The 16,771-nt window shown below is 38.4% G+C and overlaps 1 protein-coding gene across 2 annotated transcripts in view; it reads left to right on the plus strand.

The window, feature by feature from the left end:
• Window positions 1–16,771, plus strand: part of TOMM70 (translocase of outer mitochondrial membrane 70) — a 44,442-nt gene that overhangs the window by 24,619 nt on the left and 3,052 nt on the right. For both annotated transcript variants that reach the window (XM_030582961.1, XM_030582971.1), the window contains 9 exons: window positions 400–526; window positions 3,326–3,435; window positions 5,354–5,502; window positions 6,892–7,099; window positions 10,399–10,533; window positions 13,213–13,320; window positions 14,054–14,170; window positions 14,792–14,889; window positions 15,536–15,658. In XM_030582961.1, coding sequence (XP_030438821.1) covers window positions 400–526; window positions 3,326–3,435; window positions 5,354–5,502; window positions 6,892–7,099; window positions 10,399–10,533; window positions 13,213–13,320; window positions 14,054–14,170; window positions 14,792–14,889; window positions 15,536–15,658 — 1,175 coding nt within the window. The remainder of the gene's footprint in view (window positions 1–399; window positions 527–3,325; window positions 3,436–5,353; window positions 5,503–6,891; window positions 7,100–10,398; window positions 10,534–13,212; window positions 13,321–14,053; window positions 14,171–14,791; window positions 14,890–15,535; window positions 15,659–16,771) is intronic.

Below are 16,771 nucleotides of genomic sequence, written 5' to 3' on the forward strand. Positions count from 1 at the left end.
CTCTACTCCTGTGCGCTATTGCATAACATCCCTGTGAAGCAACTCCTTCAAAAAATTAATCTCATGGTTTGCTTTTGCTCGTGATTTCATCTTTCCGTCTCATCTGTTGTGTCCCTGTGTTCTAGTCCTCTGCTCCATTGCACATGCTTTCCTGCCATTTCATTGTCTTCTCCTACATGTGCTGCCTAACTGCCTGGTTCCCTGGAAATTCCTTTCCTATCCCAGAGCTTCTGATCCTACATGACTAACTGAAAAACATGCAGGAGGAGGAACCAGTGTCATAAGAATTACAGCTATAATCACTTGGCTGGGGCTCTGAAATTCAGATAAATTAGCTATTATTATAATGTCCTTTGAATGAGTAGTACCTTTTTAACTAGGCTGTTCTTATACTTGCAGCAAAAATGGAAAGAAGTGGCACAAGATTGCACAAAGGCAGTTGAGCTTAATCCTAAATATGTGAAAGCTCTCTTCAGACGTGCAAAGGCGTATGAGAAACTAGATAATAAGAAGGAATGTTTAGAAGGTGGGTACTTTTCTGTGTATGTACTTGAAATTAAGTTAAGTTAATATTTAAGGGAGTGAAACTTTGGAGCACATGATAGAACTCTTTGTTCTATTTCTGCAAATGTGGTAGAATACACAGTAACGCTTTTAAAACTATTAAATCAAAGCTACTATATGTAATTTTTTTTCTTCAGTTAAATTTCTCTAACCATAGGTGCATCTTTCAATCTGTGAGCAATTAATTGGTTTAGATCTGAGAAATTAGTTGCTCTTACTGTAGCTGTTTGTTATGCTCATATTTCAGTAAACACCCTATGCTTTAAAGAAAGATCCAGCTAAATAAGGGAATATGCACTGTTAATTAAGATGTTAGTCATTCTAATTTCATGCCCTAACAAAAAAATGTTCCTTCCTGTCCATTCTGGAGGAGCAGAATTAGTCTAGAAACCTATATTCTTTTTGCGGGGTGGGAGACAAGTGCATTATAATGGTAGGGAAAACATCCCCAAAATAGCTATTAAATTCCCTTAAATCTTGTGGTCTATTGTTCAAAGGGACACCAACTTAAGAAACCAGAACTCTTACAAAACTTTGTCTACCATTACCTATAACAACTAAGATGACAAGAAAAGGAAGATAGGAAAGTTTGTTTTTCATTCAAGGTCTCTGCCTCAAAACCCTATTGAGAACCCCAACCCTTCCTATTGGGGGTATGTTTAAGACATTGGAAGAGGAGAAGGTTAACTATACACATTCACCCTGAATCTATCAGACATTGTATTACATACTTGCGTTGATTTTGTATATTTGCTTATCCCTGCATCCCTCTGAAACGGCTATATTTGCACCCGCCTCTTTGGTACACTCCTGAAAATATGCTTGCATATATAAAATTGTATAAGTAATTGCAGCAAGTGCCCTTTGTACAAGTTTATTTGGCAAGTGGAGTCACCCTTCCAAACTGGATGGTGTTATGAGCATTTTCCAGAACTCCCACCTTACTCTAAGCAGAGATTCAAATTGTCTTCAGTTTCAAATAAGGGGCAAGTCCACTATCATCTTTTAATGAGAATACAGTGTTAATTGTCTTCCTCCATGCCATTTAATCAAACCACAATATAAGTTTGCAAGTCTGTTGAAATGTATTTCCTGAAACTATCTTTTCACTAATTGATAATATTTCAAGTTGTCCCTTTAACACCATTGCTTAGGTCATATCTGCACTTCATTCCTACTGATGTGTGTTCATGAAAAATGAAATTGTTCTCAATCTTACTGATGTTCATCCCCAAAGAGGGGATGAAAAACAATGCTATAAATTACTTGGTGGGTGTAGTAAGGAAATCATCATTTGGTTTCATTAGAGGGTCCTTAAACTGAGGAAAAAAGGACCGTTAGTTGTTTGTTGCTTTCTTTACTGAGTGAGATGCCTTTCTATTACTTGGGGATAACTATACAAATAATGGGTTAGTGGAGGACACTTTCCTTGTAACCATGCAGGATTACAGAAAGTGCAGTAGACTGGTGCTGTGACAATCGATGCAGCAGGTGTCGATTAAGTGGGTCTTCTCTGCTAAATCGATCGCAGAGTTAATGGGTATCACTACGAGAATAGTAATGGAAGTCGACAGGAGAGCGCAGCATGGTGTAGACATGTAACTGGAGTAGCGTAACTTAGGTTGACTTACACAATAGTATAGACAAGCCCTGAGAAAGGCAAGGATGGAAAGCTTGGTTTTTACTAGGAGTCAAATTGACCCCTACTTTTGAAATAGAAGTCCCATTCATTTCAAATTTAGTAATCTTGCATGCTGAGTCAATGGGAATTATATTCCAGACTTGTGCTGGTTTGTGGTAGGCATCTTTCCAATATTTCACCGTCTCCCTTCCTCCTCATCTGCCCCCCCTCCCCCAAATATATCTATTTGCATGAGGGAGCACTTGAGTAGAAGTATATGGGAAAACCTGTGTCACTATTGCATGCATATATTGAGGTGTGTGTGTGTTTGTTTTTTTTAATTGTCCCCTCAATTTGTCTCCCATTTCTTGAGGAACTGTGGGAAAAGATTCTTTTACATCCAGTTAGTCCTTGTGACTGTATGGGTCCATGCAGGTGTATTAACCTGTCTGCAGAGCAGCATTAGAACAACTGTTCTCTTGTCACACAGCTCGTAGTGTTGTGGAAGCATCATGCATGGGTGGAAATGGATACAACCTGGACTTAACGCTGGCGAGGAGGTAGCACAGTGTTGGGATTTCCTTTTAAACTTGTCCTCTTCCCCAGGCATAGATGAAGGCTGTGCAGTTTGAGTTGGAGCTTGTAAAGAACACTGATGAGATGAAAAGATGCAGGATACAGGGCAAGAAAGGATAGGAACTTGAAGAGGTAGAAAATTAGAGATCTTAGAGAGCAATAAGAGACCTAGTAACCAAACAGGAGTTCCACATTAGCACACTTGTTTCCATGAACATAGCGGATTACTCTCCCAGGTTAGTTTCAAAGTGTTCATACAAACAATGAAAGTTCAGACCTCTAGATACATTGGTTTGAGCCTGTTTGACTGTAGATACCACAAAATTATTTACATCCATCTTCTTCATTAAAGTTCTTTGCAACAAGGAGACATAGCCTCATGTCTTTTAAAAACAACTTGATATTCTGGAGAACGTAGCAAACTTCATGTGAAGACTTTCAGCCTGTGAATGGGTGATTTTGTTTCCTCGGTAATGATTCATTACGTTAGCTGTTTGTGTAGTACTTTAAAGACCACTGCTTTGGTAATTACTAACAATCCTGCCTTTGTGTTGTTTTTCCCAGATGTCACTGCGGTCTGTATTTTAGAAGGTTTCCAAAACCAGCAAAGCATGTTGTTAGCTGATAAAGTTCTTAAACTTCTTGGAAAAGAAAAGGCCAAAGAGAAATATAAGGTATGACTGTAATACAAATTTAAAGATTCTGCTTCCATCTGATACGTTGCTTGGATTACAAAAGCACTGATGATGGTTCAGATTCTTTGTCAATGATTATTAATTAGCTACTGTTTTAACCAGCTAAAATTGAGATAAGCACTCTGTCATCCTGAGCTGCGGTTTTACTGATGCTGTTCTCCACTGAGCTCTGTTACGGCCTTTTATTAAAAAAACAAAACAACAACCTGTAAGAAATGGGGATGGATGCTTTTTAACTTTGTGGATTTGAGCAAAACAGTTTGGTGGTTTCATCTCAGACAGTAACCCATACAATTCAGCCTAATTTATTATTATGCACAGGCGACACCTCTGACTAAGCTGGTGTGCAGTCTTAATCAGGGCTTTACTAGAATTAAGGTATAATGGGAACTACTTTAGGGGCTGTCAGTAAGTGTCACCAGAGGCTATTTCTCTGCTGCTGTTCTGTCAACCAAATGTGCAGTTAAATGGCAGGCTATCGGTTTAATTATGGTGCTTGTCAAGTTAGGCGAGGCAGACAACGGTAATTGGAAAGATGAAGAGTGGTTGTGATCAATTGTTCTGTTCTTGATGTAATAATGGACTTAAAATGTAAAAGGGCATTGGCAAGGTGTTTTGTGTGTTCTTGGGTTTTTTTTTGTTTTTTAAACAAACATAGAAAGGTAGAAACTGAAATCTTTCCATACTGCTAGGGCAAAATAAGCAGAAGGAGATGGATCAAGGAAGAGTTTTTGGTTTTAAGGTATAAAGAAATGATAGTTTGTTTAAAAACTGAGGAGCAGCAGCATGAGGAAAAGGGATGCAGCAGGAAGTATGGCTTTATTATTAAGGTTCTGGACTCTGTGTCAGGAGATCTGGGATTGGTTCTCAGCTCTATCACAGATTACCTGCATCACTTTGGGCTAGTCTGTCACTTATGCTTGGCTTCTCTTCCCCATCTGTAAATGGGGGGTGGTAATATCTCAGAAGGGGATTGTGAGTATCACTGTATTCATTATTATAGTAATGATTGTGAGATGTTTAGATACAAACTGTGATTGTGGAACCATGCCTGTAACCCAGAGCAAGGGAGTCTGGGAGATGGGGTAGAGGCCCTAGGTAGAGGAGCGAAGACACATCTAAGTCAGATTGCATATTTTGTGGTGTGTTTCAGTGTTGAACACTGGATGAAAGACATATGTCTACAATTTATTTTGGTTAAAGGTTCAGATTTTCCATGAGTTTCTGTGACTGGGAAGCCAGTAAGTGAATAATCTTGAACAGGGTTATCAGTCTTAGTTCAGAGCTGTTTGAAATGGACAAAACTATCTTGGAAGCTAATTAGGACTTGGGAAATTAAGACGAGTGCATTGGAATTGTTATATCAGGAATGAGTAAATTATAACCCTTATGTATTACCCTCACTTTGAACAAGATACTATATATTGACATACAAAGGAGCTCACCCCTGGTAATTGTCAGATCAAAGGTGAAATGAGCCATGTCTGGGCAGAGTGAATATGTTCTCTAGCAAGAGAGAGCCTCCATAGGGATCAACAAATTTCTCTTGTGGGAGGGACAAGGAGGAGATGTATGTCTACCCAAATGTGTTAAGAGCAAGCAGGATTAAAGGGATTCCCCATTTCCTACCTTATGTTTCTTCCTTCATTTAATTTTGCTTTCATTTTCCTTTTTGATGGGGAAATGCATCTGCCTTTTTAAGGCAGAGTGTTCTAGTATGTGAGTACTGATCCAGGCTTACAGGAAATACTCAGTGCAAAATATATATTCTTTCACCCTTAAAAGGAATGGAATAGTCAAGAAAGGATTTTTTTCACTAGTAACTGATCCACGTCTTCATTTACCAGCTGCTCTCAGTATTTAATACATGAACATTACATTTTCTGTCCCTTTTCAGAACCGTGAACCTTTGATGCCCTCTCCACAGTTCATCAAATCTTACTTCAGCTCTTTCACAGATGACATCATCTCTCAACCTCTGCTTAAGGGTGAGAAATCTGATGAAGATAAGGACAAGGAGGGGGAGGCTTCAGAAGTTAAAGAAAAGTGAGTATGGGGTTTGTTGGTAAAACTTGTCGCAGCCTCAGATACTGTACATTGTTTTATTTTATATGTATATTATATACGTTATATAATACAGTGTCAGAGTAGGGAATTTTAGAATAATAAATGTACCTACTAAATAGGAACTTTTAAAAATAAAAATAAAATTTTAATTAGATCTGACATATTAGTTCCAGACTTAGAGTAGCTTTGACTCCGTCCTAAATACTAGCGCTCTTAGCATTGTATTTCCATAGGGAACAGCAGTAATGGTGTGGGTAGCTGGCTCAGTGAGAAGGGACACTGAACATCGGCAGTGCTGCAGTAAGGTTTGGTGGATGAGAGGAAGTGGATAGCTGTTGGAGAAAGGGAGACTGGATTGGAGAAGTGTTTTCCTTCCTTCTTTTGGTGCTGTCTGTAATAATGGTGGGGGGAGATGGGGAAGAGTGTGCTGTACAAACTAGCACCTTTCATAGCAGCAGCTTTGAACTAAAGGAGTGGAGGCCGAAAACCCTAAAGTTTTTAACAAGATAATAAACACCATCTGATATTGTACAGAATGGTAATATCTAAAATGTATCTAAATGAAATGCTTGTTTACCAAGAAAGACAAATGCTGGGCACTCCTATTTTTGCATATTGAATGTAATGAGGGGTGCTTGCTTACTTTACTGTTTTGCATTAGAGTTATTGTTGGATCACATCTTCACCCTCAGTAAGGAAACTATTGCAAGTAGCTTCCTAGAGCAAGCTGGGGGAAACTGGTTAATGGTTTTTTTTAGTTCTGTGAAAATGTTTTGATTCAGAGGCACACAGTTGAGCAGACACCACTGCTTAAAGTATGATTTTTTTTTCCCACCAAATCCTCTTCAAAATATAAAAATTGATATGTTAATTTAGCTGAGGTTATAAAAATGTTAGTTAAAAAGTACTACTGTTAATATTTTATTTTCTGATCTATATCCCCTGCCTACTCTCCCAGGTTTCAAGCAGAGGTTATGATTGCCTGATGATGCAAGCAGAAGACTTCATAATAGCACTAGGGCCAAACAGTGTCCTGGTGTAAGGACAGTTGTTCCTTGACCAAAGATCATTCCCTGCCAAACTTACATTTCTAAAGAAGTGGATTTTGAGGGCTGGAGTGAATTATCTTTCCCCCACAGATGTAACTTGTGCATTTTCCTCCAAACTAATTTGTTTACAATGGCCCTCCTCCAGGAAACCTTTTAAGCATGTTTGTAACTTTACTCACGGTGCCAATATCTCTAATTGTTAGAAGTGATAGTGTAGCAAACTTGCTATCTGTTGTGATCAAGAAATCTGAATTCCTAGTGAAATATTCACATTGATTTTTTTTTAATGTATTTTAACTATTCTACACTTCATTTGCAGATCTGGCTATTTAAAGGCAAAGCAGTATATGGAAGAAGAAAACTATGATAAAATCATCAGCGAGAGCACAAAAGAAATTGATGTTAAAGGCAAATATATGGCAGAAGCTTTGCTGCTGCGAGCCACTTTCTATCTGCTTATTGGCAATGCAAATGCTGCCAAACCTGATCTAGATCAGGTCATCAGTATGGAAGATGCTAATGTAAAGGTAACAAATCTTAACAGTCAGATTTTACTTTGCATAGATTCTACTGAAAAAGTGTGAATGCTTGCAAAACAGTTCAGTATTTTCAAATTCTTGGCAATGTGTAATGGAAGATGTTTTAGCTTTTTTCTAGGGCTGTCGATTAATCGCAGTTAACTCATGCAATTAACTCAAAAAATTAATCACGATTTAAAAAAAATCGTGATTAATCGCAGTTTTAATTGCATTGTTAAACAATAGAATACCAGTTGAAATTTATTAAATATTTTTGGCTGTTTTCCTACATTTTAAAATATATTGATTTCAATTACAACAGAATATAAAGAGTACAGTGTTCACTGTATATTATTTTTATTACAAATATTTGCACTGTAAAAATAATAAACAAAAGAAATAGTACTTTTCAATTCACCTCATAGAAAGAAATACTATAGTGCAACCTCTTTTTTGTGAAAGTGCAATTTATAAATGTAGATTTTTTTTTTTGGCTGTATAACTGCATTCAGAAACAAAATGGTTTAAAACTTGCGAGCCTACAAGTTGACTCAGTTCTACTTCTTTTTCAGCCAATTGCTAAGACAAACAAGTTTGTTTACATTTATGGGAGATAATGGTACATGCTTCTTATTTACAGTGTCACCTGAAAGTGAGAACAGGCATTTGCATGGCACTTTTGTAGCCGGCATTGCAAGGTAATTACATGCCCGATATGCTAAACATTCGTATGCCCCTTTATACTTCAGCCACTGTTCTAGAGGACATGCTTTCATGCTGATGAAACTCGTTAAAAAAAGTGTTAATTACATTTGTGACTGGACTCCTTGGGGGAGAGTTGTATGTCTCCTGCTCTGTGTTTTACCCACATTCTGCCATATATTTCATGTTATAGCAGTCTCCGATGATGACCCATCAAATGTTGTTCGTTTTAAGAACACTTTCACTGAAGATTTGACAAAACACAAAGAAAGTACCAGTGTGAGATTTCTAAAGATAGCTGCAGTACTCGACCCAAGGTTTAAGAATCTGAGGTTCCTTCCAGAATCTGAGAGGGACGAGGTGTGGAGCATGCTTTAAGAATTCTTAAAAGAACAACACTCCCATGCGGAAACAACAGAATCCAAACCACTAAAAAAAGGAAAATCAGCCTTCTGCATTTTTGTCATCTGAGTCAGATGCCACAGCAGAAGGCTGATATTCTTTTTTTAGTGGTTTGGATTCTGTTGTTTCTGCATGGGAGTGTTGTTGGTCTGTACTGCTTTGGATAGTTATTGAGTAGAACCCATCATCGCTATGGATGCATGTCTCCTGGAATGGTGGTTGAAGCATGAAGGGACATATGAATCTTTAGCTCATGTGACACACAAATACCTTGCAGCACCGGCTACAACAGTGTCATGCAAACACTTGTTCTCACTTTCATTGTAAACAAGAAGCAGGCAGATTATCTCCTCCACATGTAAACAAACTTATTTGTCTGAGCAATTGGCTGAACAAATAGTAGGACTGATTGGACTTGTAGGCTCTAAAATATTACATTGTTTTGTTTTTGAATACAGTTATTTTTTGTGAATAATTATACACTTGTTAAGTTCAACTTTCATGATAAAGAGATTGTACTACAGTACTTTTGAGGTGAATTTGAAAAATTGTTTTTTGTTTTTTACAGTGCAAATATTCGTAAAAAAAATACAAAATGAGCACTGTGCACTTTGTATTCTGTGTTGTAACTGAAATCAATACATGTGAAAATGTGGAAAACATCCAGAAATATTTAAAATATATTATTGTTTAACAGCACGATTCATTGCTATTAATATTTTAAATCGTGCAATGAATTGCTTTTTTTTTTAAATCGCTTGACAGCCCTACTTTTTTCACCACTTTGCGTAATTATTTGTAGTGTGCTTATTATCAATGGTTGGATATTTTCCTTGCAATGTGATTGGTATGCTTAAGGGTATGTCCACACTGCACACTTTTTTCGGCAGCTTGTAGATTAATATTCGGGTAGCCTCCCAAGCACAGGTATAAACAGCAGTGTTCAAAGTGAGGCCTGGCTTAGGCAAGTAGAGTAAAGACATGGCTGAAGGGTGTGGGGCTATACCAGACTACATACTCTTACACAGCTCTCTACTCACCCAAGCTGGGCCTCCCTGTCTGCCCTATTTTTAGCAGTGTATCGTCCCGGTGCTGAATCCCTTCCCCACTGCAGGTAAAGACTCTGGCAGCGGAGAAAGGCGCTGCATGCTCCCCGTTGCTGGAGCCCTTCTCTATCGCAGTGAAAGGCTCTAGCAGTGGAGAGCTGCTGACGCCTTTTGCCATTGCCTCCCCTCTGCCAGAACTTTTCAGTGACGTGTAGCTACACACCACCATATGGATGCAGCTTGCTTTTCACTGCAGCATGTAGCTTCAGATACACTACTTGCCACTGCCAGTGATATGGAGTGAAGACGTTACCCGAGAAAGCTAAGTATCAGCTAGCTTTACAGCAGTTTGGAAAGGTCTTTTTCGTCACATGTGTACCATGTATTAATACCACAGGTGGAATAACTTATGAAATAGTCATGCTGGGCTCTCTAACTAAAAGCAGATCATGGGATCATGTTCACTGCCACATCTTATTTGTATTTGTGGTTATCTTAGTTTCTTTGTAAACTGTAGGAAACATTAAAATATAAATACAGAAAAATAATTGACACGATTATTAAATCACCTCCTAATTGTCGACCTGTTTACATATGAGAAGGAAAAAAAAGTGACCTTAGAATAAGAAGCTGAGATTGGTAAATTCCTAATACCCTATGCAGAATGACTAAGGGACAGAATCTCCATTTAGAAAATAAAGAAGAAACAAGAAGGGTTTGCCTGGGCTGAATGATGAAAATTAGAGAACAGATAGGATTTGAAGTAAGTGAGGTAAGGTACTTGTTAGGTGTGACCAACTTAATTCATAAGTAAGACAGTAGCTTAGCTGGTTTTTGCACACTAAACTGCTGTGAAAATGGCTGCTGATTTTGGTAGATATGTCCCTTACAGTTTCAAGACATATATCAAGTAAATTAAGTCAAGGAGGAAGCATAGGTTGACTTGGTATGAAATGACCCTTGCACGTAATTGTATTAATGCTTTTAAACTTTATGTAGCACAATTTACTACTGCTTAGAATGAATGAGAAACCAATTTCTGTTATGTCATGGGAGTGACCGATTAAATGAAAAGTTGTCCATTAACATCATTGTAACTAAAAATCTTAAGACCAGCATCTGATATTTAAAAATAAAAATGTTTGACCTTTTTTATAGCTCCGTGCTAATGCCCTGATCAAACGAGGTAGTATGTATATGCAGCAGCAACAGCCTATGCTGTCCACTCAAGATTTTAATATGGCTGCTGATATTGATCCTCAGAATGCAGATGTTTACCACCACAGAGGACAGGTAAGAGCTGTATTGCAGAGTTCTATCTAATTTTTTAAGTTTAAATATCTGATTAGCTTGAACTAAAGGAAAAATACAGAACAAAGATTAATAAATTGTTATACACACCTGATATAGTGCATGGCAAAAACTGTGAATTCTGACAATAATAAGCTTATATCATAACATTAAATCCACTAGAATAGAAGGGAGTAAGTGCATACGTATATGGTAATAGTTAAATACATAGGCAAAACTCCTTCCAGCTATCTTCGAGACACCACTAACTTCCTGAGGAAACTACAATCCATCAGTGATTTTCCAGAAAACACCATCCTGGCCACTATGGATGTAGAAGCCCTCTGCACCTACATTCCACACAAAGATGGACTACAAGTCGTCAGGAACAGTATTCCCGATAATATCACAGCTAACCTGGTGGCTGATCTTTGTGACTTTGTCCTCACCCACAACTATTTCACATTTGTGGACAATATATACCTTCAAGTCAGCGGCACTGCTATGGGTACCCACATGGCCCCACAGTATGCCAACATCTTTATGGACTGACTTAGAACAGCGCTTCCTTAGATCTTGTCCCCCAACGCCCCTACTCTACTTGTGCTACATTGATGACATCTTCATCATCTGGACCCATGGAAAAGAAGCCCTCGAGGAATTCCACTATGATTTTAACAGTTCCCATCCCTCAACCTCAGCCTAGACCAATCCACACAAGCAGTCCATTTCGTTGACACTACTGTGCTAATAAGCGATGGTCACATAAACACCACCCTGTATCGGAAACCCACTGACCGCTATACTTACCTACATGCCTCTAGCTTCCATCCAGGACACACCACACAATCCATTGTCTACAGCCAAGCTCTAAGATACAACTGCATTTGCTCCAATCCCTCAGACAGAGATAAACACCTACAAGATCTTTATCAAGCATTCTTAAAACTACAGTACCCACCGGCTGAAGTGAAAAAACTGATTGACAGAGCCAGAAGAGTACCCAGAAGCCACCTACTACAGGACAGGCCCAACAAAGAAAATAACAGAACGCCACTAGCCATCACCTACAGCCCCCAACTAAAACCTCTCCAGCGCATCATCTACGATCTGCAACCTATCCTGAAAGATGATCCCTCACTCTCACAGAGATCTTGGGAGACAGGCCAGTCCTCGCTTACAGATAGCCTCCCAACCTGAAACAAATACTGCCCAGCAACCGCACACCATACAACATAAACACTAACCCAGGAACTTATCCTTGCAACAAAGCCCGATGCCCGCTCTGTCCACATATCTATTCAAGTGACACCATCATAGGACCTAATCACATCAGCCACGCCATCAGGGGCTTGTTCACCTGCACATCTACCAACGTGATATATGCCATCATGTGCCAGCAATGCCCCTCTGCCATGTACATTGGCAAAACCGGACAGTTTCTACGCAAAAGAATAAATGGACACACATCTGACATCAGGAATCATAACATTCACAAACCAGTGGGAGAACACTTCAACCTCTCTAACCACTCAGTGACAGGCTTGAAGGTGGCAATTTTGCAACAAAAAAACTTCAGAAACAGACTCCAAAGAGAAACTGCTGAACTCAAATTAATATGCAAATTAGATACAATTAACTTAGGTTTAAACAGAGAGTGGGAATGGTTGGGTCATTACACTGATTGAATCTGTTTCCCCATGTTAAGTTCTCACACCTTCTATGGGTCATCTCGATTATCACTTCAAAGGTTTTTTTTTCCTGCTGATGATAGCTCATCTCAATTGATTGGCCTCTGACAGTTGGTATGGGTACTTCCACCTTTTCATGTTTTCTGTATAAATATCTTCTGTCTGTGTGTTCCATTCTATGCATCTGAAGAAGTGAGCTGTAGCTCACGAAAGCTCATGCTGAAATAAATTTGTTAATCTCTAAGGTGCCACAAGTACTCCTGTTCTTTTTGTGGATACAGACTAACACAGCTGCTACTCTGAAACCTGAAATAAGACTAAATGATTCTGTTCACGAGTCAGATCTCATTTTGTTTGTTTAATACAGAATGTGGATCTGAACTGTTGAAATAATTTAGCACTGCTTACCTTGATCATGCTAAACAAGAAACCCAGCTCTTTATTATTTATGAGAGGAATGAAACTTCTGCGCAACTTAACTTAGGAAATATAAAATAAATGCCTGGAGTGAATGAAAAGGAAGAATTTGAACTTGGTTAATTTTGTGTTAGAAGATACTTTAAAACACAAGTTTTAGAGAACTAAGATTATATTGTTAACCTCCAGATAATCCATTAGTATCAAATGAAGTGAAGTCAAGTGGTTTTGGAAAACAAAGCAGAGAGCATGTGCAACATGAAAACCCATAAAATCTGTGCTAAAGGATTAATGCAGATAACCAGCATCAGAGATAAGAAAAAGGAGGTGCAGACCTATAGGTTATATGCTTATATTTGAACAGTTATGAATGAAGCCAAAGTTCAATTCTTTGACAGCTGTTTGTTACATTCAGTGCCAGGGACTTTCCTGAAGATCATGTAGGGTTTACGCTACAATTGTAAGACTGAACAAACAACCTCCTCATATCACTAACTAGTACAACATAGAAATCCTGTTTAAGCATATAAAACACAGATTAAACGCAGAATCAAGATTTATTTTCTCTCTTTAGCTGAAAATCCTTCTTGATCAAGTTGAAGAGGCTGTGGAAGACTTTGATGAATGTATTCGATTACGACCAGATTCTGCCTTGGCACAAGCACAGAAATGTTTTGCACTGGTAAGTGTGGTCCTATAATTTTTGTCTGTGTTTTTGCTGTTTTCACTGAACTTATCCAGGTTTATTTTGATGTTTCGGTTTCCTGTTTTCATTGTACATTAATTGAAAAAACATGCATCAATATATCTTGCAATCCTTTGACATCAAATTCAAGAACTAATACAGAAAACGTTTTAGTCAGCCTGGGAGTATTTGTTTGGCCAGTTTTTATCAATTTTTCTGTATTTGGGCAAGTACTTCATATCATATCACTATTTTTAAAAGTATCCATTTATTAACATTCTGTAATAAAGCAATACAATTGTTTTTTCATTAATCACATCAAATACAGCTGTTCTTTACTAATGCAATTGGAAAAAACAAGACAGTCTTCTAGAAGGGGAAAGTATCTATTTCAAGCAAGTGGATATTCCACCCATATTTGAGAATTTGCAGGGGAGAGCTGGCATAATGGGAGTAGGAAGGGATCCAAACCTTCTGGAGAGAGAGAGGCTGCTGGTGACTACCATGCCTCCCCATCTTACGCAAGGTCCTTGCCACTGGATGGTTGGAAGTGTGGCCAACTCCTACAGACACTGAGTTAGCCGAATGCAGGCATGCATACCACTTTGTGTAATTTGTTTGTAATGGTATTAGATTTAATTTAACACACACTCTCTGTCTCTCTCAGGAGGCTGATTTCCTGTCCTGGCTATTTATTTTGTTTTCTTATGTTTTTACTGTTCTTTAATAGTATCGCCAAGCCTATACCGGAAATAATCCTTTACAAGTTCAGGCAGCCATGAAAGGCTTTGAGGATGTCATTAAAATATTTCCAAGGTGTGCTGAAGGTTATGCACTCTATGCTCAGGTCTGTTATAAACTAATTCTGTTTTACTCATATAAAAATAACGTGCACTAAGCAAATAGAATTTGGCACAGTTGTGTTAAGTACACTTGTTTATGTGGTTTCCACTGTAAGAAAGTATGACTAGAATGAATAGTCAGTTGGCTTTAAGTTATCTGAATGCATTCACTGGTACTCTGACTCCAGATGGGTAATGCAGGTAGGGACCAGAATAGAGTTCCTATTATGTTTGTGTGTTTTCAGCAGCAGAAGTTACTGAGGACAAGAATTCTTAAGGATGGGGTATAGCTCACCACCTGAGACTTGTGCTCCCTGGTTTATTGTTCCTCACTCGCAGTATAATTAGAACAGGTCATTGTGGACCTGCCATTATGCACATTCTGATCACTAATCTGTGCAGTTAAAGCTCTATGGCATGTTTCTGAAAGAGCTGATGAACACTAAGACCAAAAATAATGATTTTTTGGAAATTAACAATCGTGATTAACTTGTGCATGTGCCTGCCCATACCCGTAATGAGACATCCAAGTTGGGAGGGAATGGCACAGACACAGTTTTCAATAGTTCTAGATTCGCTCAGTGTGTTGGTTGTTCGTTTTTTTAAAAGTATCTCTTCTCATGCAGGCATTAACAGATCAGCAGCAATTTGGTAAGGCTGATGAAATGTACGATAAATGTATTGACCTTGAGCCAGACAATGCTACTACCTATGTTCATAAAGGGTATGTATTATTGAGTCACTGTTCTCTGTTACAGTTAAGGGACTATCTGCATTTCTGAATAAGTCACTGTTTTCAGGCCTCATCACCTGATTACGTATATTTGCCTTAAAAGTTCAACCCGAGACTAGTAGCTCTTCCCCTGAAAATACTTGAGTAATTTCAAAGTTGGAAAAATAGTATTATAATTTGCTTTTTTTCAACTAAAATGTAAATTGAACAGAAATTTTAGTATGTTTTCCATTAACATGCATTCCGAAAGGCACATCTACTTGATATCAGTGTAAGAATGTTAGTTTACAGATCTTAAAACTTCTATACGCTGTCAATAACCATTCTAAATTGGAGCTTTATGCTCCAAATTTTCATATCGACAAAAACAATTTGTGGTTGATCCTCCTAATGGAAAGAGTTATGTACACATGAAGAGATAATTTCTCTTTGTTGTCCTTAAACTGCTGATAGTCTGTTATTTAAATGACTTTTGAAAGTGTCTTCATTTCGTATATGAAGTGAAAATTATTGCCCACTCTGCATAAGGAATTTAACTATGTTTTTTATATGGCATATTCACTTTCCCTAAGATAGGCAAGACTATGTATGGAATATATAGAAATAAGTCTGGTCTGTAATTGTTGTCTTTTTGCAGTTTACTTCAGCTTCAGTGGAAGCAGGATCTAGACAAAGGCTTGGAGCTCATAAGCAAGGCCATCGAAATTGATAACAAATGTGATTTTGCATATGAAACTATGGGAACGATTGAAGTGCAACGGTAACTTTTTAAAATATAACACTTTCATTTGAAGACACTAAAGCTGTCAAGTTACCTTTGGAATTATAGAAAACCAGTAGGTTTCCCTACCACTCTTGAAAATTTCTTTGTATTGGAGAGTAGCTCTGAATAATGGGAAGCCATGGGGCAGGACCCAGGAGTCCTGACTTGCCTAGTGTAACGTTTGGGGAAAATCTGCCTTTCTCCCTGGCATTTCACCATCCAGTGGCCCCATAAACTCCCCCAGTTCACAAGGAGTTTGTGCTAATGAGATAAGAATAGTGTCTGGAGTAACCCCTTTTCTGTAATTGGCATAGTGCAGGTTTCATGCACTGCATTCAAGGAATTGCTTTCCAGTCACAATTGAGCCATTAACACTTACATACCGAGTGTGGGAGGAGTTAAATACAAGGGTCATCTTTTATATAATTTTTGGTGGGCAGCTAGATCAGCCGAAGTTCAAGTGATAGGATTGTGTCAATTAGGATGTAGTAATGTGGTGATGAAAGTTGTTTCTTAAAAATAACCTCTCCACACCCAAGCCTATGAAAAGTAAAAAAGACTGCTCTGATTAGTGAACTAAATACCCATCTGCATGTCCCTTCTTGCTTTTTAAAACTCATTTCACATCCATGACTAATAGGCATTCCCTGTATTTCTGTTAAACCATAGTTCTGCAAGTAGTATCTCTTGATGGGAGAGGACTCCTTAATCCATGCCCTTTTCCGTGAGAAGTTTGAGCACACTAGGCTCCAGACACTCTGGCCCCAACTAACTCTTCTTAGAGGTTGAGGTTTGTTTCACCTCTGTGGGACTATTTGCATGAAATTCCAAAATAGTCTGTCTAAAAACTGAGCACACAGATTGAAACCACTTGCAGAATATCTAGTCATAAACTTGGCAGCTAAGCTAGATACTCATGGCTTTGGCTGAGTTTCAGTAAAGAGTCCTTGTCTCCCCTCTGACCAAGCCTATCAGTCTCATCCTCTGCCGTTTTTTTTCTGTCTTCCCTTTTAAGCCTTGTCTAAGAAACAGTGTGTCTTAGTGGTAAGGGCACTTTACTGAGAGTCAGGAGATCCATGTTCTAGTCTCAGCTGATCTATTGGCCTGCTG

This window comes from Gopherus evgoodei, chromosome 1, assembly GCF_007399415.2.
Source record: "Gopherus evgoodei ecotype Sinaloan lineage chromosome 1, rGopEvg1_v1.p, whole genome shotgun sequence".
In the NCBI taxonomy this organism is placed as follows: domain Eukaryota; kingdom Metazoa; phylum Chordata; order Testudines; family Testudinidae; genus Gopherus; species Gopherus evgoodei.